We start from the raw sequence: 24,499 nt of genomic DNA on the forward strand, positions 1-24,499 counted from the left end.
CGGGATGTGGCGGCGTCGTTACCACTGTGCCAAATGCCTGTCCCTCTGCCCATCTGTTTTCTCCCTAAGAAATCTTCCCATGAAGCCAGTAAACCCTTGACCTCGGCTCCCTCAGCTCTGTGCTGACTCCATCCCAGGAGAGACCCTTCTCCAGGCAGGGCCACCCCCCACTCCACCCGCATGGCCAGCCGGCCCCTTTCTCTCCATTTTCAAAGAGAGTCCCCCGTGCATAGCTTCCTGCCCTGCCCGTTGCCCTGATGGCAAAGACTCCTGCTTCTGGGAGCCAGGGGAGAAGCACTGTGGTTCCGGTCTTGTCGGGGCGTGCACGGAAGGGTCAGGAGCCGCTCCCAGGTCTCAGCGCCGGGCTCGGGGACTCTCCCTCCACCTCGCCCGCTCCTAGCCAGGCTGGGTGCGACTGGGTGTGAGGTGAGCTTGGGGTGGTTGTCACATGCAGAGGATTAAGAAGAGCAGCAGAAGGAAAGAGATGTGATGTTATTTCCAATAAGGAATTTATTTGTCTTAAAAAACAACAGTGGTTCGATCTGGATACAGCAGCACTGTGACATATCAGACGGAACACAAAGACGCAGGGTATCCGGGAACAAAAGCCGCCATCTTCAATGATTTCCATTCATCAGTGTTAAAATCTCCCTGAAAACAACAGAAGCCTTTGGATACTAGAAATTATTATTATTACTTTAACAACACCGACAGCCACGAAACTCTTCTAGTCAAGGATGTTTGCTTTTGATCTATTATAAAAATGACTTCTTGACGGATTGGGGAAGACATCTAGATTCTAGAAGATTAAGACCACTTTTTAAGTGTTTAAAACCCTGTCTCCAGCATGTGCCTGTACTTTTAGGTCTGCTTGTTTGGGGTCTGCGGTGCACACATCTGAGCTGTGGGAGCAGGTGCAGGAGGTGTCTCTGGGGACCAGGCTCCCCAGTCACCATGGAGAGAAGTGAGCTCTCTACTGCTCACAACTTACACAGCTTTATCCCTTCCCAATGCACAGATTCCACATTTAGCAAAGGCTCAGAAGCGGGAAGGCCTTGGAACACGAACCAACCCAAAAGAGGCTGCTGTGGCAGGGCCCAGGTGTCCAGGCGGATGTGCAAGCCCACAGCAGCGTAAGAAGAGGAGTGAGTGTTGCCCAGGCTGGCTGGCATTTCCTTTGCTCTCAGGAGATGCCCAGGGGCCCCAGGAACCCGGTTCCCTCTGACAAGGCCAGGGGTGATAGCAGCCTGCGGGAGGCTGGGTGCCCTCCGTGTTTTGAGGACCATGGCTTAGTGAGAATGTCAGTGGGAAAACAGGACCTGTGCTGCAAGTCTTTCTCCAAGGGCCGAGGTGTGGGAGACAAGACTTAACAGTGGGGTGGGCTCCTCGGAAAGCCTGGAACCGTCTTGGCTTCCAGACGGGCAGCCCTCAGCACCCTCAGGGGCTGCCCCGAGCTCCAGGGGTGTCCATGTTGCTGTCCCTGGGGGCTGCCATCAGCCGTGCGTGTCAGCAAGGCCACACTGCTGTGTCTGCCTCGCCAAGACGGGCAACGCTTTAGGGAAACTTGTTCAGCTGCTGTGCAGCGAGTAGCCCCCGGCCTCAGCAGTCTAAAGTGTGATATTCCTGGCCGAGGAAGATTCGAGAACAAGCTGACGTGGGGGTCGGGTCTTCTTCACATTCGGGGAGCCTCGGTGGGCTCCCAAACCCTTGTAGTCCACGCTGATCAAAGCCAGGACCGCCCACGACTACTGGGGACAGCTGCTTGGCCCCCAAGCAGCGCAAGCAGATACACTTGCGGGAGACCTGGTCCCATCCCAAAGGCAAACGCCCAGGGAAGGCAGTGTCACCCCGGGCACAGGGACGGCCCCTCTGCAAAGAGCTCAGGGGCACCTAAGAGAGTTGGGTCCGCTCACTGTCCCGGTCAGCCTTGCCCTGGACTGGAGGGTGGCGGAAGGGATGGTTTCTAGTTTTAAAAAGTCTTCTAAAAATGCAGCTATAGAAACCAAGGTTGGGAAGCGTGAGGGGGCAGGAATGGGGACCAGGGTCTCGGTGGGAAAGGGGTGGCCTGTCCCATACTGTTCTAGTGACTTCCTTTTTGTTACAAAGCCTGGGACAGGCTGGAAGGAAGGGGAGGGTTGCGCAGGCCCCATGGCTCTGCCCCGTGTCCCACGGGCATGTGTGGAGGACAGGTGGGGACCATGAAGGAGCTCAAGTGTCCCCGAGAGTCTGGCCGAGGCCTGTGCGTGGGACCTCACAGACGCAGGAACGCGGCAGCCGGCTGCGTCTTCCTCCTTGGTGCGCGGGATTCCCGCCAGCCAAGGACAGCGCCCTGCTCGGAGGCACAGAGACTGCAGAGACTGAGCCGCAACCCTGGGTTCCCCAGGGAGCACTGGGCAAAAGGGGCGGAGCTTCTGGCCAGAGGTGGAGGGGGTGTGGTTTTTAGGGGGTGTGGCCTGGACTGGTGGTTACTCTTGGAGGGTCTTAAAATACTGTCCCAAGACCTCCCACCTCCTCAGTGAAACCTGAACGTAGGTTTGCTTTGTTTTCAGCAGCCTGGTGAGAGCGCTGGCCCTAAAGTGACATCACACGTGGAGGGGCCCGGGGGAGTCTGGCCATTTCTTCTTGCCTGTTTGTGAGAATGACCTCGTGCACACACACACACACACACACACACCCAGTCGCCAAGGTCAGGCCCCTCGTGGGCAGCTTGTCCCAGGGGCCTGCACCTGTGCCTCCAACCCCTCCCCAGAAGCTCGGGCGCCCAGCTGCTGGGTCACGGAGAAGCACGTTTGGGGCGGTCACAGGCAAAGCCCCCTGGTGGCCGGCGGCTGCGGTTCTCACAGGGCAGGGATATTGGAAGATGCAGATCCCCGGGCCTCACTCACAGAGGTTCCCATTCGGCAAAGCCTGGGAATCTGCATTTTAACAGTGCAGGCCCCACACGGCAAGAAACCTGGCAGAATCGGATGCCAGGGGCTCAGCCAGGTGGGGTGGGGGAGGGCAGCCACTCACCCTGCCCGGGAGGGGAGGGAGGACAGGTTTGCTCCTTGTCACCTCTTGGGAGCAGCAGGGATTGGCCAGCCGCTGGGGCCGTGCAGCTGAGCAGCAGGGGGCCAGAGCGGCCTCTAGGGGCCTCTGGTCTGGCACAGCCGCCGAGCCCTGCAGGGGCTCCTCGCGCCAGAAACCTGGAGATCCGAGATGTGAGATTCCGCCTCCTGGGCAAAAGACGGGAGTGTCTGAGCACCTCAGGGGGCCCGCCTCGCCCGGGGGGCATCTCATCTGCCTGAGACACAACCCAAGCAGCGAAACTGGGGGGCCTTGGAGAGGCCTCAGGGTCCCCAGGACACATGCTGGGGTCCTCCCTGCAGTTGCAAAGGTGGGCACGTTCAGCACGACCCGCGCCTCCACCCCCGGGCGCCTCCACGGGGCTGGGAGCTAGGAGTTCCACGACCGCACCTTGTCACCTCCACGCCATCCTTAAAAACAAAGTCCAGCAGCCGGGACCGTGCGGAGGCAGAGCTGAAGCGGCTCCCAGAAGACACAGGTGGCAGAGGCCGAGGCGACCACGGCGGCGTGCGCCCCCCCCCCCCAGGAGATGGGCACACCCCCAGCAACCACTCGGGTCCCCAAGGACAATCCCCTGGCTGTGGCCTGCAGGAGGGACGCTGTCCCCAAGTGTGCGTGGTTCAGGTTCTTACAAGCCAGCGGTGGTGATGACGACACCCGTGACAGTGCGGCGATGGGACCAGGGAGTTGGACATAGGCAGATGCGACCAATCCTTTCAAAGTGGAAGTGAATCATTTTCTACATTTAATAAAAATGTTGAGGCTCCGGAAGTTTTGAGCCAGTTTTTTTTTTTTTTTCTTTTTTGGTAAATCCCCCGCCCCCGCCCCCCCTAACGTCTTAAACACATGGCTTAATGCAGCTGTACAGAAAATATACACCCTCAAAGTCTGACTTTCATTTAAATACAAATATACAAAATGTAAACTGAGACGATAGAGAAATTTACAAAACTTGTCTTTAAAAATAATAGAGACAAAATTCAGTTCTAGCTGGGATACTGTTAAAACGCGTGCAAGGTGTCGCGTCCGACGGGACCTCTATTGCAATGTTCGGCAAGGCGCGGGGCCGCCTCGAGAAACAGACCTGAGTGGGGGTTTCTTTGAGAAACCTCGAGGCTGTGCGTCGTGGGGGCGGCGGGCGGCAGCCCCCCGGACGCAAGTCCTGCTCCCGAGGCCAGGGCCGGCGCCGCTGCGCACGCAGGCCGGAGTGCACACTAGCTGCTTCCAGTGGAGTTCGAGCTGACGTGGTTGGAATTTATGTGGTGGTTGAAACTGCTCTTGGTGTTGGACGAACTCTTGGCATTGTTCTGGTGCTAGTGGGGTGAGAGAGGGAGAGGGAGAGGGAGAGGGAGAGGGAGAGGGAGAGGGAGAGGGAGAGGGAGAGGGAGAGGGAGAGGGAGAGGGGGGGGGGGAGAGAGAGAGAGAGAGAGAGAGAGAGAGAGAGAGAGAGAGATGCTAGAGTCAGCCCCCTTGATCAAGCCTGGGCTTGACACAGCCGCGGCTCTGGGGGCCGGCTGCTCCTGCTTTTGGCTGCCATTTGCATTCTGCCCCCAGACCCAGCTCCGGAGGTCCCCCGGTGGGCGCAGGGTTCGACCCCGGGCCTGGGAAGAGACCCCCGGCTGAGGGGCACAGTCCCTCCTGTGATGCCCTGCTGGCCTGCCTGGGCTGGGCTGCGCCAGCTGCCTCTTCCTGGCTGCCGCCTCGGGGAAGTCATTCCCCGCCACGTCCCCACCCGGGTCACGGGTCAGAGCAGCTCCTTTAACGGGGCTGCAGGAAGACGTGAGACCCAACGGGTGCTGGCTGCGTGCTCCTGTGACCGGGTGGGCGTCTGCACCCGGGCCCTGAGCGCTGCCGGGGGAGGGGGCTGCTTGCTGCGAAGGTGCTGGCGCTGGGCACTCAGCCAGGGCGCCGTCCTCTGGGCCGTGGCCGTGTCCACCCCCGTGCTTCAGGCCGGCAGAGGCTCCCTAAGCTACCACACAAGGGGGGATGCCAGAGCCGGATTTGAACCTGGGCCAGGAGACCCTACGGCCAGTCCCCATTCTAAGATAAGGGGGTCCTGGGGGCTCAGCCACACAGGGGAGGGGACAGTCATTTCTTTCTGGAGCTTCAATTGTGGCCAATGGCAGCATTTCCACATTGTGTTTTCCCATCTGAACACGAGTGCGTTATGCAGTAGAAAGTGACCCATGAAGCTTTTGGGTAAGACCACAGTTCCAGGTGCCGCCCCGTGTATCTCTCCCCAGACACCTGTGTGTGCTTCTGCCCTCTGACCCCGAGGCCGTTCCCAGGGGCTCACCAGCTGGGTGACCTTGGGCAAGTCCCTTCACCTCTCTTGGTCTCAGTTTCCGTATCTGTGAAATGGGGCAATGAGGTCTGCACTTCACTAGGTTGCCCGAGCACAGGACCGTTGGGTCTGAGTCCTGGGACCATAGCCTGGCCCCCAGGAGGCACTCCACACACACCGGGGGCAGGGGGGAGGTGAGCGAGATGCTGAGGGCCCAGGGTTTTATGCAGCCTGGATAGGAGAAGCCTTTGAAAAGCTCTCAGCCGAGGGCCTGGTCTACAGCCCAGCTCTGTCAAGACCACCTTCATCCCCGCAGCAAAGAGGGAGGGGACTGGGCCTGGGGACCAGGGGTGTGTGTGTGGGAGGGGGACGCACCCAGGGCCCAGGATGAGACCCCCAGGGCTGTGGCTTCACGAAGGGCCGGGCACAAGGAGGCATTACTGTGGCCACTGTCATGGCTGCTGGGCGGGCTGGGGCCCTCGAGGTTCCCCATTCCCCAGGCCTGCACGACCCCTTCCTCCAGGGCCAGGCTCCGAGGGGGAGAATGTGCCTCCCCAAAAGTAGGCTCCACTGGCCAGCGGCTGAGGGCCCAGCACGGGAGGAGGTCTACCCCAGGAGCCGTGAGGTCCTGCAGGCTCACCCCCCACACACCTGCTCTCAGGTGCAGCCTGTACCTAGGGAACTTTACCAGGGCCCAGGGAGGCAGTGGTTCTCATCCGGGGGCTCTCACCACCCAAGAGTCCCTGGCACTGCCTGGCTGCGTCCTTGGCTGGCACAACTGGGGAGCTGAGGCACTCCCGTGTCTCGAGGGCAGTGGTGGGATCCTGTGAAGCCGGGGACACCCTTGGTCCCCCCGAACACAACAGGGTCGGGGTTGAGAGAGCTGGACGGGCTGCCCGTTCTGCCCTGGGGTTCCCTCGGCCATGGGGGTTTCCGGGTCTGTGGACAGGCTGGCCAGCCCTCCTGCTGCTCCCACCCCAGGTGCTGAGGCAGGGCCTGGCGGGGGCGGGGCCCTCACCTGCCGCCGGAAGATCCGGTGCAGCAGCCCCTTCTTGGGCGGCTCCGGGGCGTGGCTTCGGTTCAGGTCCGGCGAGGGGGTACCATTGGGTCCGAACACATTCAGCTCCTTAAAGCACTCGGTCTCGATCATCTGCAGGGCCCGGCACAGACACGGATCCCTCGTCTGCCAGCCCCTGAGCTGCCCCTTCCCCTGCCCCCCCCACCACCCGGATCCCTCGTCTGCCAGCCCCGGAGCTGCCCCTGCCCCTGCCCCCCCCACCACCCGGATCCCTCGTCTGCCAGCCCCTGAGCTGCCCCTGCCCCTGCCCCCCCCCCCCCGGATCCCTCGTCTGCCAGCCCCTGAGCTGCCCCTGCCCCTGCCCCCCCCATACCACCCGGCCTCTACCTCGAGGGCGGGACAAAGCCCTGCTCTACAGGCCCGTGGCTGGGCACAGGTCCTCACTGCCTACTGATGCTGTGGCTGTGTGCGTGCTGCCTCCCTGGGGAAGAGGGGGACACTCCTCTTCCCGCCACCAAGCCCTTGCAGCCCCTGGCCGCCTGCACCCAGCACTGCCAGCTCGTTCCAAGCAGCGCTGACTTCCGCTGGCTCCATCCCGCCCAGGCCTCCAGCTCGCCCCAGCTTTGCCTTTCCTTTCCCAGGCAAACTTCCCTGGGGCTCGGTCTTGCCTCCTGTTGCCTCGCAGCCTGGCCAGGGCCCCAGGGACCACCCCGGCCACCAGCTCTCCATCCTCGCCACGCTCCGCCCGGAGGGGTGGGGGTCGCCGGCCGCCCCTCCGGCCGAGAGCGAGGCTCACCTCATTTTGCCACGGGATGGACACGGAGCCGGTGGAGAACTTGGAGTAGAAGTCGTCGTCTGTGTGGTCCAGGTTGACGCCCTTCACGGTGGAGAACTGCTCAATGTCCAGCACGTCCTTGCAGTACACGGCCCGGGGCTGGCGGAGGTGGGGCTCGGTCACACACGGACCGCAGGGGCTCTGCCTCCCCGAGCCAGGCCTTGGGGGCTTGGGTGGGGAGCAGTGGGGACATCTTCCTGAGACGCTCCCCGAAACTGCTGCTGCCGTCTGGGGCAAAACCAGAGCTCGGGGCGTCCACACGCCCTAACTGGGGCTCCTCCTGCCACTGTTCCCACACTCAGAACACAGGCCTTCCAGCTTGGGCCAGGGGACGGACAGGGCCCCTCTGGGCATCCACCGCCCCTGCCAGACATTCTTGCTGCCCTGGGAGCCCACGCATCCGGAGGCGCCCACGTCCCCAAGCATCTCGGTTCGGGGCCTCTGGGCCACTCCTGCACAGCAAAGACGACGAGTGAGGCCCGGGGCCAGGGCAGCAGGGCCTCGCTGCTTGTGGGGACGCACACAGGCGATGTTGAAGAACAGAAAGGAACAGCACCTGTAACCGAAAGGCGTGCACGCAACCCCAGCGCACGGCTTCCTTTTGGAATCCACTTATTGTGGTTTTGAGAAGATTCAACTGAGGCGAAAAGATTAAGCCAACAATAGCCTCCTGGCTTACGATGGTGGCCACTGGGCCTGGGCGAGGCCATCACCAGGGCCTGTGCTGGTGCAGCCGGGACGGGCCAGGGGAAGGCTCCGCCCCGCCCGCCTGGTGACTCGCTATCTGGGAACCACAATGAGCTGTGGGCCACGAGGGGCCCAAGGGCCTGGCCCTGCTCACTCCCCTGCACCCTGGTGGTGTCCCACCCAGGTGACCAACCACACCTGCAAACCCACCACTTCAGTGCCGAAAGCAGGGCAGGTCGCTCCGCCGCCACCCCCGCCTTTGCCTGGACTCCTCTCCCAGGGGGCCCTATTTCTTTAATTTCAGGGGCGGTTACCGACACCTCCCCTCCTTCTCTTCAATCCAGAAGTCCCAGGAAGGAAAGACCCGAGTGCTTTGTTCACTGCAGGGGTCCTGGGGGGTGGTGGGAAATAGTTCCTGCGCTGTGACTCAGCCCATCCGGTCACCACAATGACAGGTGTCCCAGTGACAGGATGGCCACCAGCTTCTGAGCCTTTGTCACAATACAGCCAGGGCACCCACCTCCTCTCCAAGCCAACATGGCCCCTGTGACACAGAGGCCGTGTACACATGGTCATTCTATGTAGTGCCCGGGAGTACTGAGCTGTGTCCACTCCCCAAGCCCTTGACAAAACAAATGACAGACTGCTGACTGTGACACTTCCTGGCACACGGCGGCTCTCGAGCCCGGTTGCATGTTGGAATTTCCTAGGAGATTTAAAAAATCCTGGTGCCCAGGCCTCATCCCAGATTCTCGGGCCCAGGATTCGTGCACGCTTTTCAAGGGATCCCATGTGGGCAGCCAAGGCCGAGAGCAAACGCGGGATCGGGATCCTCCCCGCCACTTGTTGGAGTCCGTCTGCAGGCCGAGCCTGTGGCGCCCAGCGACCCTGCTCTCTTATTCACAGAGTCCCCGCCTCCCTCGAGAAGGCGCTCCCTGGTCACCCCCAGCACCGCTGCTGTATCAGGCCGGCTGGGGCCAGCGCTGTGCTCCCCCAGCCTGCTGCTGCCCTCCTGCCTGGCCCCCATGACCAGGGCGTCCTCCCCTCCAGGGGGACCTGGCGTCCAGGCACCGTCCCCATCCTCGACTCCCAGTGCCACACTGGTTCTGGACAGCGTGGGGAAGCCCTGGTCTGTGGTGCACTCTCACTGGGGCCTAGGGCAAGACACCCACATGAAGCTCCCAGGCGCAGTCAGCTCTCAGCGGGGGCAGCGCCCACACCCCTGTGGTCCCCAGGCAGCGCCCCGGCGGGCGCCTTTCTCAGCGCGCAGGAGCCTTGGCTGAAGAACAGAGACCCGAGCACGGCCTTCCTGGTCCTGACCGCTAGCTGTGACACCCCAGGCCCCTCTGGCCTCTGCTGGGTCTGCCTGTGAACCTGGGCTTTACCACCATGGGGTGGGGGCTCCCCAGAACAGAACCACTGGGTCCCTGCGATCTGAGCCGACTGTGCCGGGTCCAGCCCAGAGTGTAAGCAGGGGGCACTCGGTGCACCCAACCTGAACGGAACGTGGTGGTCCTCGACCCGCATGCACGCTCTCCCGTCAGTTCTCATTTCTCCTGCTGGGTCGGGCCAGCGGGCGTCACTGGCCTCATGGGACAGGCGAGGAACTGAAGCTGAAAGATTTGTCCAAGTCCCTGGCCTAGGCCAGCTCCCCAGTTTCTGCACACCCTTTGTGGAGCTCCCCAGCCCATACCCCACCTGCACTGCCCGGCATCAAGTTCATTGGCAACGTCAGCGTGAAGTGGCCTGGAGGGAAGGGGCAGGGGCACGCTGGTCCCACAAAGACTGGGGGGCCCAGGCCTGCGGAGCAGCGTGGGGGTGGGGGTGGGGATGGGGGGCTACTCACATCTGGAACAAAGGGAGGGTCCAACATCCCGGCTTCTAAGCGCTTGAAGTTCATGTTCCTGAAGAAGGGGTGCTTCTTGACCTCGGCGGCACCCCCCTCCTGGCAGCCCAGCCTCTGCTTCGCATCTTTGGTCAGCAGCTGTGACAAGAGAGCCCCCAGAGGACAGGCAGGTGACAAGAGTGACAAGAGGACAGGCAGGTCGTCCCGTCCACGGCCAGGAGGGCAGAGCAGCCATTGTTCTTCCCACGGGTGTCCCGGCACCCTTCCCGGTGCCCCTCGAGCCTCCGCCACGTCTGTGCCCCCGTCAGCACCCGAGGACGCCGCCCCCCGAGCCACGCCAAGCATGTTCGCGGCCCCACGTCCACGGCGCAGCTCGATGCCGTGATGGGAGGGCAGGGTCTTGTCTGCGTCTCCGCCCCACTGGATGCCCCCATGTGCTACAGTTCCTGGGCCTGCACTGTTAGTGACTCACGGGAGTGGCAGGGCCCCAGGACTGGCTCTGCAGGTCTCTGCCTCCCGCAGCAGACCTGTGTGCTTCGAGAAAATGCTGCAGCCAAGGGGGATGCCCGGGGGGTCAGGGGGAGGTTTCGTGGGGAAGGGGCAGCTGGGCTGTGTGCGACTTGCCAAACAGGCCCTGGAGGCTGGGGAGGTGGAGCAGGGCAAGGTGGAAAGAATCTGGGCAGTGGGGTCCCGCAGGGCAGGTATGGGGAGCATGGTGGAGGTGGTCAGGGTCAAGGGAGCTGGTTTGGGAGAGATGATGCGGGGGTGGTCCTGAGGGCCAGGTCAGGAGGGAGGATTCCGATCGGGAGGCAGAGGAGGCTAGAGACAGTTGGGGGAGGCGTGATCTCGTCACAGCCAGGAAACAGGAAGGCTGGCAGGCAAGGCGAGGTGGGTGAAGGTGCAGCCCGATGGGCAGGGCCTTGGCTGGCTAGGGCTGGCCCGGGGAAAGCCAAGGCCATGAGTGTTCTGTGACTCTGCTCTCTGTATTCTCAGGGTCCACACCTTCCTCCAGTAGGCCTCTGTCCCTCCCCCGCACTCCGGGGCCCCCACCTCCCTTGTTCCATGGAGTGCAACACTTGTATCAGCTGGTGTCTACTAAGTGGACTAAAGTCAAGGTAAAGGGAGTCCAGCCCCGTCCGCCACCAGCACCCTGGAGTTGCCTGCACTCCTGGGATGCACCTTTCCTGCCGGCTGGCCCCCGTGCGGCAGGCACGGAGCTGGCCAGGACGCCGTGCAGAGGGTAGGCAGTGGCCTCCTGCAGCTCACAGCCTGTGGCAGGAGGAGCCTCCTTCCAAACAAAGAAGTCAAAGCGGGACAGGCAGCAGGTCCCATCCCTGAGGGAACCGAGCCAGGTATCACCCTTCAGTCCACCAACCACTGCGCCGTGGCTGGGGTCTGGTGCCCACGCCTCAGCCGCTCTTCTCTCGGCTAACGAGTTGGGCCCTGTTGGGCCCAGGGTCCTCCCTGCTCCCAGAAATCCCAAAGAAGCAAGGCTCCAGCTGTGGCCCCCGAAGCCCGCAGCGACCAGCCCCAACAGGTGGTATGGATGAGGGCCACAAAGGTGAGGGGGGCTGGGGGCGGAGCCTGGCTGCTCATTAGCAGCTGCCAGGCTGAACGCCAGCCAGACCCTGGTTTGATGTGAAGTCTCCTCTCGTCGTAAACTCTTGGCAATCAGCCCACCAACCTCCCCTTTCTACGACGCAGCGCACAGAGTGAACAAAACACTCCTCTAAAGCTGCCTGTTTCCCAGCTCGGCTCAGGCCGGTGTTTGCAATTGTGTGCAGTGACACGGGGGGATGAGGGAGAGGAGGTGTGAGCTGGGGTCGAGGGCAGGCAGAGTGGGCTCCTTGGAGGAGGACTGCAGACGGGCTGGAAGCGCAGGTGGGACCAAGAAGGCCGAGGCCAGAGAGAGAGCAGTAGGAGGCTGAGGAAAGTCAAGGCAGGTGGACGCTGGGTCTGGGCTGAGGGATTGGACCCACGGACAGGGAGGGGCACGAGCTGCATGACTTCCCGACCCCAGGGCAGGGCTGCCAAGACGGAAGGGGGCTAGAACCAGGGCCCATGACCGGCCTCCTGACTGTGTGTGGAGCTCCCTTCCCAGGCTGGCTGGCAGGGGACAGGATGAGGCCTGGCTGCTGTGGTTAAAGCCATAGAGGACATAAAGACCAACGTCTCAAAACCCAGGATCATGGGTAAAAGACAGAGCAGGGCCAGAGGCTCCAGGAGGAAGACAAGGGAGGGGGGGGGGGGTCTACACTTTGCACCCAGGGGCTGGGCCTGCCGTCGCTGCAGTTGGCCACCGCCTTTCTCCGCAGTGGCCACCAGGGGGCAGCCGAGGGACAGCAGCTCCTGGTCCCGGCTGCATCAGGAGAACCGGCCACAAAGATGATTGGGAGACTTGTGGGGAAAGAGGGGTTCTTCACCCTCACAGCCCATCCCACACCCCTGCTCAGGTCTCTCAAGACTTGCTTCTCTGAACTCCTGAGCTTGACCTAGGACATTTGGTGGTGCTCTGTCCATGACTGTCAGCCCCCCACTCCCCACCTCGGTCCAGGTTGGTCACGCTGGATAGACACCCTGCCATGGCTTAACCACGCATGGTGGCACCCACATCTCCACTTCCTGCTGCTCCACAGCGCATCCTGCTCCCCTACCCCGCCTCTGCTGTGACTGCTGGACCTCCATGGGGCCCCAGCTGCACAGGGCCGCGGGCCATGCGGCTGGAGAGTCAGTTTGCAGGAGATACTCTGTCTCCCACTCCCTCAGCGACTCCTGCCAGACGCAGCCAAGTGCAGATCCAGCCCCCAACACTTCTTCCCGGCGCGCTGTGACCAGAGAATAAAGCTGGCGTGGGGAAGCCGTCGAGAGGGCAGACGGCCGCGCTCAGCCACTCAGCTCCTGGGCCACCGGCGGTGCAGTCCCAGCGTGCTGGAAGCAGAAGCCACTGCTCCTCAGCGCCGGGGTCCGCTCTTCCCCAAGCTCAGGCCGGGGTTGTTCGTGCACAGGTGAACCTGCTGCAAGGCCCCTGTGGTTCAGGCAGGTGATCCGCCAGCCCGCCTGCTGCTCCAGGTGTGGTGGGGCTCTAGGGAGAGGACGCGGGGGGCTCCAGGCCCCTGCTGTCCCCCATGGCTGCAGTGAGGGTGTCGGCACGGCTGGGCCTGGCACGGAAGGTTGAAGGACCCGGGAGGGCATGGCTGGAACTCGGAACCTGAGCCAGGCAGGGGCAGGAAGTGCCCATCTGCCCACAGAGCCAAAAGGAGGGCCTGGGCCAGCCCCAGGGTGGGGAGGGCCTTGGCCCAGGGGTGGGTTCCCTCCCGCTCTAATGCTTGTGACAATTCCCATCGCTCCTTCCTCCCTCTGGCCTCCCAGGCAGACTGTAAACATATCACACCCGCACGTGCAGCCCTTCATCTCAAGTCAGTGTGGGGGGTCCAGGGCTGTTGGGAGCAGGCAGCCGAGGTCAAGGGCAGGGGCTAGCCATGGTCCCTTTCCATCTTGGACACCAGCTCAGACCATCTCTTCCCTGTCCTGGGCTGGCTTCCCCCACAAAGCTGGGTGTGAGGGGCCTCACATGGTTCACCTTAGCCCCTCCCCTGGCTCATGGGGTGCCCTGGCCCCCACCCAGGCTTTTCCTGAATCCCTTCTTGGCCACGCGTGTCCACAGCGGGGGGCACCTGCCCCTCTGGCATGGGCTGCGCCGCCCGCACCCTGGCTGCCCTGGCTCTGGTCCCGCTGGTGGGCAGCCGGGAGCCGCGCAGGGCCTCACCATCTTGCAGATGGACTTGGCTTCCTCGGAGAACTTGTGGGAGTAGGCCTCCTCGGTGTCCAGGACCCGGCGGTCCACTTCCTCCCGCTTCACCTTCTCCTTGCGGCCGCGGAACGGCGACTGGCCCTCGATCATCTCGTAGATGAGGCAGCCCAGGCCCCAGTAGTCAGGGCTCAGGCCGTACCTCTGGTTGTTCAGGACCTCTGGAGCTAGGGGTCGAGGAGAGGGGTGAGGAGGGTGAGAGACAGCGGGGGCAGGGCAGAGCCCAGGCACACGGGGCCAGTGCTGCTCCGTGCCCCAGCTGGGCCTCAGCCATCCTGCACCCAGGAGCGATGGCGTCGCTCACAGAAGGCCTGTGGTTTCACGCTGAAACACTCCTCCCTGCCAAGTCCTACCCAGCCATGTCTGTTAATACTGCTTCCTCCAGGAAGCCTGCCCTGATGGCTCCCTTCTGTGCTTCCTGAGGGACTCTGACTGTGGCTTCAGACTTTGGACCTCAGCGCGTGGAAACTCCACGCTGACTCTTTGTTTCCCCTACTGCAACGTGAGCTGCTTACTCCCTGCTGTGTCCCCACTAACACACGTGACACCTGGCACACAGCAGGTGCTGCACACAATTGTTCCCGTGAATAAAAGTGGGTCCTCCTCAATTAAAGATTGCTTTGATGAACAATTACTTAAATTTACCACTCCCTCCTAGGTCTTCCTTACCCTTTGATGGAATGAATTATAGAATCACCACAGAAGTGTAAAAAAAGACAGCTTTGTGTCATCGGGCAGGCCAGAGGCAAATGCATCCGTACACGCCCTGGCAGGCATACAACAGAGATTGTGCACGACAAATATGCAACACTGTGCACAGGCAGGAGCTCACTCAGGTATGCAGGGAGAGCCATCATTTGTCCACCTACCCATCCGCGCATTCATGTATGCATGTATGCATCCACCTCTCCGTCCATCCATCCATCCACCCACCTCTCCATCCATCCACCCACCCATCCACCCATCCATCCACCCACCCATCCACCCATCCATCCACCCACCCACCTATCCATCCATCCCTCCACCCACCCATCCACCCACCCATCCATCCACCTCTCCATCCATCCACCCATCCATCCACCCATCCATCCATCCACCTCTCCATCCATCCACCCACCCATCCACCCATCCATCCATCTATCCATCCACCCATCCATCCATCCATCCATCCATCCACTCATCCACCCACCCACCCATCCATCCATCCACCCACCCACCTCTCCATCCATCCATCCACCTATCCACCCACCCACCCATCCATCCACCTACCTATCCATCTATATATCCACCCAATCCACCCATCTATCATAATATTTACATGGGCGCTCTCTCTCTCCCTCTCTCTCTCTTTCTCTCCACCCCCCCCCCCCAGGTTGCCCAATGCCATGGCAACTGAAAAGGGACCTTCAGCACCAGAGACAGTGCGGAACTGATGCATCTGCTGCTGGCATGAACCTGGCCTGAGGGTAGCCACGTGCCTGGCTCCCTGGGGGGGGGAAGTGGGGATGTGTGTGAGGAAGCCCAGCCAACGGCCCTGGTTGGAAGGGGGATTACAGGAGGCTGGCTTTAGCAGAGGCGAGGCAGGGCAGGGAGCCGGGGCTGGCCTCTAGCTGGAGTCCCACCGGGTGATGCAGCTGGCTCTGTGCCCCTCACACCCTGGGGCCCTTCCTGGGGTCTCCTTCCTCTGAGGGGTCTCCACAAGAGGGCTGTCGCCCCGCCCAGCACACTGAGCACCAGCCTCAGGTCACTGCCCCTCCTGCCCCCACCCAAGTGATTGACTTGGAGACACAGGTGGGCTTGGGGTCAGGGATTTTAGAGCTTCGTGGAGTCACATTGCTCCTGGGGCCCCCTCCACGCTCCACCCCACCACGCTAAGGCCACCCACCAAGCTCCCCGGGGGAGTCTCTGACTCTGCTTCTGACCAGTGACGCACAAAGCAGCAGAGGGCTCCGTGGGGCGGGCTCCGGAGGCTCAGCACGTGAGGAGCGTGGGCAGAGCCGCACTTACCCATGTAGCCGACGGTGCCCACTCGGCCACGGATCAGGTCTCCCTCGGGGATCTTCACGGCCAGCCCCAGGTCTGAGATCCTGATGTGGCCTGAGGGGAAGGGCAGGGTCAGCGGGCCCTAGAGGCAGTGGTGCGGACACCGGACCACCCGGCCGGGCCACACACAGGAGACACACACGCTGTCCCGCTCATCTAGCCAGTGACGGCTGCGACCCCAGGCTGCCTTCTCAGGGCCACTGTGGGGCCCTGGGGAGCTCAGGAGTTAGGGGTGGGGGGGGAGTTATTGCAGTTTCGGAGCAAAACAAAGATGCAAAGGTCACCTGGGTTTGGCTGGCTGCTGGCGGGCAGGCCCCATAAAGTGCCCTAATGGGCTTCTTGGAAGGCGCAGGTCACCAAGTTTAAGGCGCCCTGGCCCGACTCTGGGCTTGCTTCATGGGAAAAGCATGACATCCTCCTGACATTTTGCAACCATTTGCTTAAAGGGAAAGAATTATAAAGCAATTTAGGAAGCAACGCCCTGCGCTGCCTCGCCGGTCGGTGGAGGTTGTTTTCCCTTGCAGGAGCAAGCAGGGGAGGAAATGGCTGGGCTGGCCTGGCAGGGAGGCCCAGGCAGAGCTCAGGGGCAGGGCTGACCCCGAAGGCCCAGGCGACAGGCCCATGCTGAGAGCGCTGCCCCTGCCTGTCTTGCCACCCGGCAGGGTCACTGCCGCATCTTACCCTGCAGGAAGGGACACAACCCGCCCCCTTCCTTGTTTGTGGACACCACGGCCCCCCGCAGCCTGGACCTCAGCAGGCCCGATTCCAGTGACACCTGCCAGGCCGGAGCTGCATCGATTTCTCCGGCTCAGCGGAGTTCGAGAGTTGGGAAAGGGGACCAGGGTGCGTCGGGCCAGCGGCCCGCCTCGGGGCACAGTGGTGCGGGTGGGGCTCACCCCCAGGTGGCAGCTCCCAGCTCCCACCCGCTCCTCCACCCAGCAGCAACTCACACATACCTCCCTCCAGGTCACTGTGGCCTCCCCCAACCCTTCCTGCTTCTGGGGCTGTCTGGGTCTACAGCCTGCTGGCAGGAGACTTGGTTTCTGCTCTTGCCTCCCTATTGACATTATTGGTGACCTTGGCAAGTTGGCCCTTCTAAGCCTCAGTCTTGTCATCTGTAAAATGGGTATAGGAAGCCACCCTGCTCACCCTGCTCCCTCTGCAGAGATGGGAAGATCCAGGCAGACAGAAGAGGGTAAAACCATTCTCCAGGTTGAGAGGCTGAACAGCCGTGAGGGGTTCCTGGGCTGCTCTTGCCCACACACTCCCACCCAAGAGAAAACAGCACTGGGTGGCGTCAGTGATGCCAGTTTTCCCTGATACGGGCCTGGAGGAGCCTCAGTACTGGCTCCGCCCCTGGAAGCACGCGGGGCGGGGCGGGGCGGGCACACGGTCTCCACAAATGGGAGGAGGTGCACGGAAGGGGCTCAGGGCTGCTCTGGACAGAGCAGCCAGTCTCTGGGAATCTGATTCCTCCTTCACTCTCCCGGCTCTGGCTCCAGTTCTCTGTCCAAGCCACACGGCCGTAGGACCTCTGGGCATGCCACGGCGTTCCCCAGGCCCCAGGATGGAGGAGAGGGCTGGGGTCTGCTCCACTTGCCTGTCCCCTCCTAGCGTCAGCCTCTCCTCCCTGAGCCCCTGGGAGGCCCGTGCGTGCGCTGTGCAGGCTGAGATGCTCACTTAGGCTCGTGTCGCCGGCAAAGGGCTTCCCGCGCGCGCGGCCCCGACTTACCGTAATCATCCAGCAGGATGTTTTCAGGCTTGAGATCTCTGCAAGGGGAAGAGAGCAAAGTGCTGAGCGCGGCGGCAAGGGTGCACGGCTGCTGCAGCCCCTGGGCAGCCGGCCGAGGAGCCGCCGCTGCCTTCCCGCCTTTCAGCTCCGCTGTCTGGTGTCCTGCCGGGTCAGGCCATCTTGAGCTAAAGTCTCTCCCCCCAGACATCTTCCTGTCCCTGGAGAGTGACGGGGACGGTGAGGGAGAGGCGGTGCCGGCAGCTGCCCACACGTCGCCAGCTCCCAGGGCTGGGGTGGTGGCAGAGCCCCTCCAGCACCGGGAACGCGGGAGGTCTCGCCTTGCCCTGATGGCCGAGCAGGGTGATGGGGAGAAGTCATGGGAAGGAAGCAGCAGCCGCACACTTGGGCGGGGAGAGAACAGGGAAAGGACCCTAGGGCCCCCTTTGCTACAGCCTGGGAGGAAGCACAGGTGCGGCTGCCTCCTTCTGGCCTCGTCTCCAGGATCTTGGTCACAGGGTACCCAGGATTTGGGGGGAGGCAGTCGGAGTCTGGTTTTACGAGCGACAGTCCTGTCTAGGATAAATGAGAAGAGCCAAGAGGAGCGTTTGCCACTCGGCTGAGCCACGAGGACTCCAGCACAGGTGTCAGGATTGAGAGCTACTCCTCAACTAACCAGCTCTGCATACTTAACTGATGGCCGCTGTCCTCATGAGGCATGATAATGCACCCGGATCCACCCTTGGGGTCTGTGCATGGTACTTTCCTTGTTACGCAACTCCAGGATGGCCAGAGCCACCACCAGGTTGGAGTGACAGCTCCCGAGTGGGCCCTGGCCAGAAGCCAAACCCATGGAGAGGCCAAGGCCAGAGGTCAGGGGTCAGCGCCGAGCTTCTCTGCCTCACTAAGAGAGGAACTCGGAGCCGTGTTTTTATTACACGAAAGGCAATCAAGTGGAAGATTGTTTTTCTCAATCCTTTTAGGGAGAATTTTCTGACTTCTCTCACTTGAATGAAAACAAAACAGATGCATAAACGGGAGAGGCTGTTGGGGGGAAGGGCTCGCATCAGGACATCTCTTTCTTGGTTTTTTTTTTTTTATTTTTTTTATTTTTATTTTTTTTTTTTTTTGACAGGCAGAGTGGACAGTGAGAGAGAGAGACAGAGAGAAAGGTCTTCCTTTGCCGTTGGTTCACCCTCCAATGGCCGCCACGGCCGGCGCGCTGCGACCGGCGCACCGCGCTGATCCAATGGCAGGAGCCAGGAGCCAGGTGCTTTTCCTGGTCTCCCATGGGGTGCAGGGCCCAAGCACCTGGGCCATCCTCCACTGCACTCCCTGGCCACAGCAGAGGGCTGGCCTGGAAGAGGGGCAACCGGGACAGAATCCGGCGCCCCGACCGGGACTAGAACCCGGTGTGCCGGCGCCGCTAGGCGGAGGATTAGCCTAGTGAGCCGCGGCGCCGGCCTCTTTCTTGGTTTTGAAACCTTCTTGGGCCACCACGAGCTCCATGGTGAAGGTCTTCAGCGGGGGTCCTGTCCAGGGCTCTGGCCCACGGGCTGCTTTAATGCTCGGAATTATTTTTTCTTTTAATTTAAAAGGCAGAGCAAAAGAGAGACATAGACAGAGCCCTGTTTGCTGGTTCACTCCCCAAACGCCTGCAACAGCTGGGGCTGGGCCAGGCCAAGCCCAGAAGCTGGGGACTTCATCCAGGTGTGCCAGGTGGACAGCAGGGGACAAGCACTTGAGCCATCACCTGATGCCTCCCAGGGTGCACACTAGCAGGAAGCTGGATCCTAGCCGAGGGCGCTCCAACCCCGGCCCTCCGATTCGGGATGTGGAAGTCCTAACTGCCGGGCCAGCCCACCCAGCTCTGGGCCTGTTCTTCCCCCATGCCCTCTGGGTCTCCTCCCACCTGCCCTTTCTCTGCAGCTCTTTTCCCACTGCGTGGAAGAGACACCCCAGGCCCCCAGGGCCCATTAGACATGAGATCCACTCCTAGCAATTAGTGTGGCACCTCCACCCAAGAAACCGCTTGAACACTCTGGGCCTCACGAATTTTAAAAAATCTTATACTGGCCCATGCATTTGTCCCAGAGATGCGCGCTGATCTATAAAGACTTTCAGGAAAAAATACATTACACTCTGTGGCGGGCAGGGGGTGGGCAAGGAAGGACAGCGGATTCCTGGCCATTCAAGAGCAATGTTTCTGTGCCCTTCTAGACGAGTGGTGGAGGAAAACAACTGGCTACACAATCGCATTCCACCGGATGCCTTGAGAAGTGCGAGGGAACTGTGCCACTTCAAAATATCAGCATCGCACTCACACTTCCAAATAAGTGTGACATTTCAAAATACCAGTGTTTGCCAGTGTATCGACATGGGGTGGAGTATTCTAGACATCTGCTGAAATTGTCGGGTGCAGGGATATTCACGATTCTTTGCAAAGGGCTAGGCAGACACCGCTCATGGTGAAGTTCAGTGGTCCAGCCAAGTCCCTGTGGGACTGAGGGCAGTGGGAGAGGTGCTGAAGGCGGGGCAGGCTGAGGATGGGTGGGACAAGGGCGCAGGGTGGCGCCCCAGCTAAGCCACCAGACTCCAGGGAGCTCTCCTGGCGCTGCGTTGTCAGGGACCCGTGAGCCTCACCTTGGAGCAGCCACGGGTTTGGGGAGCGTCACTTCCCACATGTGGCCCCCTAAGCCTGGAGAACAGTGACCCGACAGCAGCTCACCCCACCCGCTGGGACTCCGGCACCTGCGCCCTGTGCCAGCCAGGCCTGGATCCCCGGGCCCCGCCCACTGGGGCTCAGCCGGGCGCCGCTCACCTGTACACGGTGTTCTCGCGGTGCAGGTCTTCCAGGCCGCAGAGGATCTCGGCTGCGTAGAACAAGGCCCGCCCCTCCTCGAAGCCGGGGTTCCCCATATTGTAGATGTGGAACTTGAGGTCCCCCCCGTTCATGATGGTCAGGACCAAGCAGAGTGCGTCCTTGGTCTCGTAGGCATAGGCCAGGTTGACCTGCGAGCGGCAAGAGCCGTGCCATGGCGAGGGTCCAGGGCCCACCGCCCACCCCTGGGGGTCCTGAGGCTGTGGGTGTGGGGGAGGGGCAGCCTGGCCGCGACCCTGCTCACAGCGCCTCGTGTCTGCGCGGTTCACGCTCAGCTCCTTCCTCTCCTCCCGATGGGTGGTGAGGAGGTGGGGACGGGGCACCTCCGGCAATCCTTCTCACCACAAAGCTCCTGTGTCACTTGGTTAAGCTAGAGGCTGCCTCGTTGGCTGGTCAGAAAAGCAGGGCCTTGCAGGCAGGGGGCGGGATGTGGGGATGCTGGGACAGCACCTGCCCAGACCACACCTGGTCCACCTGCCACAGGACCACCAACCCAGGCAGGCCAGCCCCCTGCCGGTGGAGTCGGGACAGGGCCGAGGCCGTGGGGCAGTGGACGAAGCAGCGGTGCTGGGTGGCGGCAACAGCCCAGGACAGCTCCCTTCCCTACCTGGGGGTCTGCAGACACAACCCGGCCACTTTGGGCCCGACAGGGGACAACTCGGACACAAACATCAGGAACAAGGCTGTTTCCAAGCAAAGGAGGTTTGCGGGCTGCAAAGGCTGCAGAGGGGCTCCTGCGGATTGCGGCTCAGGGCTAACGGCTGCAGCTGCCTGCCTCCCCTACACCTGCCAGGAGGGGGCGGTGCTGAGGAAGGGCTCTGGGCCGTGCCGCTGTGGGGCACACTTCTGCCTGTGCGGTGGACAGGGCTCAGCCCAGGAAGGGCCAGACACCAACCCACGGCCCTAAACCACGTGCCTGGGACCCGCCAGCACCAATCCCAGCACTGCCTCTGAGACTAGGGCTCCATGGGCGGCACTGGGGCAGTGGTCAGTGGTCCCTGCAGACGGGGGCTGGCAGTGAGGAAGGTTCTGGACTCAAGGGGACCTAGAGCCACAACACACGCTGGTGTTAGCGTCGGGCTGCCTGCCCATCTCCTCCAGCTCGGTGCCTTTGCACCACCCACCCCTTTCCTGCTGGACGTGGCTGGCAGCTGAGGGGAGCCTGCAATGACACCCAGAGGCCCAGACCTCTGTGTCCTTTGCGTGTCGCTTTAGAAAGCCACTCTGCTCCGGAGAATAACAAAGCGCTAGTCGGTGGGTGTTCCTTCCTCCACACTCAGCTGGAGGCAGTGTCACTGAGTGAGCTGGAAGGGGAGGGGCTCTCTGATCACACATCCTCCAGACACTCCTGGATATCCCCCAGGGTGTCCGGGGACAGAGGGTATGGCACTGTGTCAGGGGGCTTGAGACCCCGGGGCCTGGCTATCCAGACTATACCTCTCCAGGAGGACACTGTGCACCTTACAAAAGGGGTGCAGATGCAGGTATGGACAGAGAAAACAGCTTATAATTTAAGGGAAAGAAACACAGGAAGACCCCATGGGCTGAAAGGGCACAGCCCGGTACGTGTCTAAGGATCACTCACAGAGGGGCTGCCGATGCTTACCGTGCACCTCGTGTACTGTCTGCCCATGTATCTTGTGCATGTGTTAGTTTTTATAATGGGACGCCCCATAGCCATGTGCTGTGCCACATTTCCCAGCCTCCCTTGCAGCTAGCTTGTCCCTGGAGCCCACTGGAGGGGGCCTGCAGATGGTGGTGGAATTGAGGAGGCAGTGGGGAGTCCTGGTGGAGACCCCCAGCACTCACTTTCAACACCAGCCATCTGTGGACAGGAGGGTGGCCCAGTCTGATAGGACTGTGTGCGCATGGGAGACAAACCTTCATTTCCCCAGCCACCCAGGGCCACTGAGGCCCCAGCACGAGGATCCGTGGAACCCAGAGCTCCTTGGCGGGGCCAAGGGTGGCCTTGTTTCATCCACTGAGTTGTTGACAAGGCGGTCCCTGGGGGCAGAGCCTTGGCCTCACACACAGAGGGGTGCCGGGCACTGGCAGCTCTGGGGACAGGACAGAGCCGTCCGCAGTTGACCAAGGGTGCTTGTGACAGAGGGAGGGCGTGTGGCTGGCTCTGCACAGCTTGCTCCTCGCACTGTCTTTCCACTTCCGGCAGGACGGGAACCTGTCACCCTGGAGGAGGAGTGTCTGCGCAGGGAGGGCATCCAGGGCTCCGGCAGCAGGGCCTGGCACGCTGGACACTCACCACGAATTGGCTGTTGACCTTCTCCAGGATCTGCTTCTCATTGAGTGCCATGGACTCCCCTTTCCTCTTCTTGATCCTCTTCTTCTCCAAGCGCTTGCAGGCATACATTTTACCCGTGGCCCGGACCTGGCAGGCACAGACCTGAGGGCAGGGAAGACACCAGGGTCACAGGGCACCACAGTGGGCTGCCCCCGGCTCCTCCGAGACCAGGCATCAGGGCCTGCCTGTCGGTGCTCCAGGCCCATAGCACCCAGCTACACCTGACTTTGGCCCCAGCACTGCCCTGGGCCCCACCTCCCCCTCCCGTTAGGAGAGCCCTAGCCTGTGAAGGTGCAGGACCAGCCCTCCACCTCCATGCCTGGGAGACCAGCCAAGGCCTCCGAGCTGTCCCCACTCGGGGAAAAGAGTCCTCTCCTACGAGATGCTGACAGGAGAGGTTTGTTTGGGGGAGCAGTGGAGGGAGACCCTCAGGCTTGCTGACTTCCTAGTTCAGAGGAATGGGAACAGGGCATTTGGCCCAGGCTCCAGCCTCTGTTCTGCCTTTATGGGCTGTGTAACCTTGGCTGGGTACCTAACCATAGTGAACTTCAGCTTTTCCCATCTCTAAAATGGTGCTGGCTAGGCTTGCCTTGTGTCGGGGGAAGGCCAGACACCGCACAATGAAGTCTCTCATGCCACATAACCGCGCACAGGACTCGTGGCAGCACCATGCACACCACTAAGTGGCCAAGGCCGCTCTGCCCACACCCAGTGGCCCCGCTTCTCCCTCCCCAAACACAGCAGGAGAGCCCATAGTGCCTGCAGGCTGGAGCCCTCCCAGGCCTGGCTGTGATGCCACCTCCCCCTGCCACCTGCCCAGCAGTGGGCCTTGGGCCCTCCAACCCCCTCTCCCCTTGGCCTCCAGGGGCCCAGGGCTGAGCTGCTGGCTGGCTGGGGAAGACACTTTAGGGTGGTCCTGGAGAGATAGGAAAAACGTCCAGCACATGGGAGCTTTCCACCGCGAGTGTGGGTATTCACTCACCTCCCCGAAGCCCCCTTTTCCAAGTACTCGGTACTGCCTGAAAGTATTTTTGGTCACAGGTTGCCTGGAAAAAAAGCAAGAATCCAGCAGTGGTCTCCTGGTGTTAAGATTCAGAACCACAAGACATGGACAAGGGCCCCATTGACAACAGCCAGTGTGAAAGGCACCATTCCAGGACCCCCAGATCAGTCCCAGGGGATCCCCGGCCATCATGGCTGCAGACTCTGGGGAGGGGCATCCATGTCCCAGGCCAGAGGGACCCTGTGGGCCGGAGGGAGCAGCCCCAGCTTGTGCAGAGGGCTTGAAAACGTGTGAGCCCAGCGCCGCGCGGCCACACTGTCTCCCCCCTCCCAAATGCAAATCTTGCGGCGGCCTCGGAAGGAAGCCACGTCCTCTGTGCAGGGACAAGGGAGGGGCCAGCAGCCACAGCGCCACACCTGCAGGGCAGGATGCCACACTTCCTGTCCCGGGCGGTCCGTTCCTCTCTGCAGCCCTGCAGAAGCCCCGGCCTCCCTGGGGGTGAAGACCGCTGGCTTCAGGTCTAAACGGGGTGACCTTCAAGCATCGGTCCCAGCCTCTTCACCACCAAGGACCCCTTTGCTCTGCTCCCCTCGGATGCAGGGCACTGGAGGACCCCGTGTGCCTGCAGTGGTGTTGGTCAAGCCACCACGGCTGTGTGAGTCCTCACTGCTCTTTTCAATTCGCTAAAGCCGCTCATGATGTCACTGAGATGGGGCTTTGGTTACTTATTTTTAAAGATTTAATTATTTATTCGAAAGGCAGTTACAGGGAGAGGGAGAAAGAGAGAGCGAGAGATCTATCTACTGGTTTACTCCCTAAATGGCCGGGGCTGGGCCAGGCTGAAGTTAGGAGCCAGGAACTCCACCCAGGTCTCCCACGTGGGTGGCAGGGACCTAAGTACTTGGACCATCTTGTGTTGCTTTCCCTAGCACATTAGCAGGGTGCTGGCTTGGAAGTGGAGCAGCCAGGACTGGAACAGGACCCCATACAGGATGCCCAC

At 61.6% G+C, this 24,499-nt stretch overlaps 1 protein-coding gene across 4 annotated transcripts in view; it reads right to left on the minus strand.

Moving 5' to 3' along the window:
• Nucleotides 1-492: 492 nt before the first annotated feature.
• GRK5 (G protein-coupled receptor kinase 5) overlaps nt 493-24,499 on the minus strand; it is a 207,901-nt gene continuing 183,894 nt past the window's right edge. For all 4 annotated transcript variants that reach the window (XM_051824219.3, XM_051824222.3, XM_089314238.1 and 1 more), the window contains 10 exons: nt 23,479-23,542; nt 22,458-22,598; nt 20,138-20,328; nt 17,320-17,357; nt 15,552-15,641; nt 13,503-13,711; nt 9,737-9,874; nt 7,165-7,302; nt 6,369-6,500; nt 493-4,379 (listed from right to left, as the gene is read on the minus strand). In XM_051824219.3, the coding sequence (XP_051680179.1) occupies nt 4,281-4,379; nt 6,369-6,500; nt 7,165-7,302; nt 9,737-9,874; nt 13,503-13,711; nt 15,552-15,641; nt 17,320-17,357; nt 20,138-20,328; nt 22,458-22,598; nt 23,479-23,542 (1,240 nt within the window). In that variant the 3' untranslated portion in view covers nt 493-4,280. The remainder of the gene's footprint in view (nt 4,380-6,368; nt 6,501-7,164; nt 7,303-9,736; nt 9,875-13,502; nt 13,712-15,551; nt 15,642-17,319; nt 17,358-20,137; nt 20,329-22,457; nt 22,599-23,478; nt 23,543-24,499) is intronic.

This window comes from Oryctolagus cuniculus, chromosome 15 (assembly GCF_051225735.1).
Source record: "Oryctolagus cuniculus isolate XC-2025 breed Fujian yellow rabbit chromosome 15, ASM5122573v1, whole genome shotgun sequence".
Taxonomy (NCBI): domain Eukaryota; kingdom Metazoa; phylum Chordata; class Mammalia; order Lagomorpha; family Leporidae; genus Oryctolagus; species Oryctolagus cuniculus.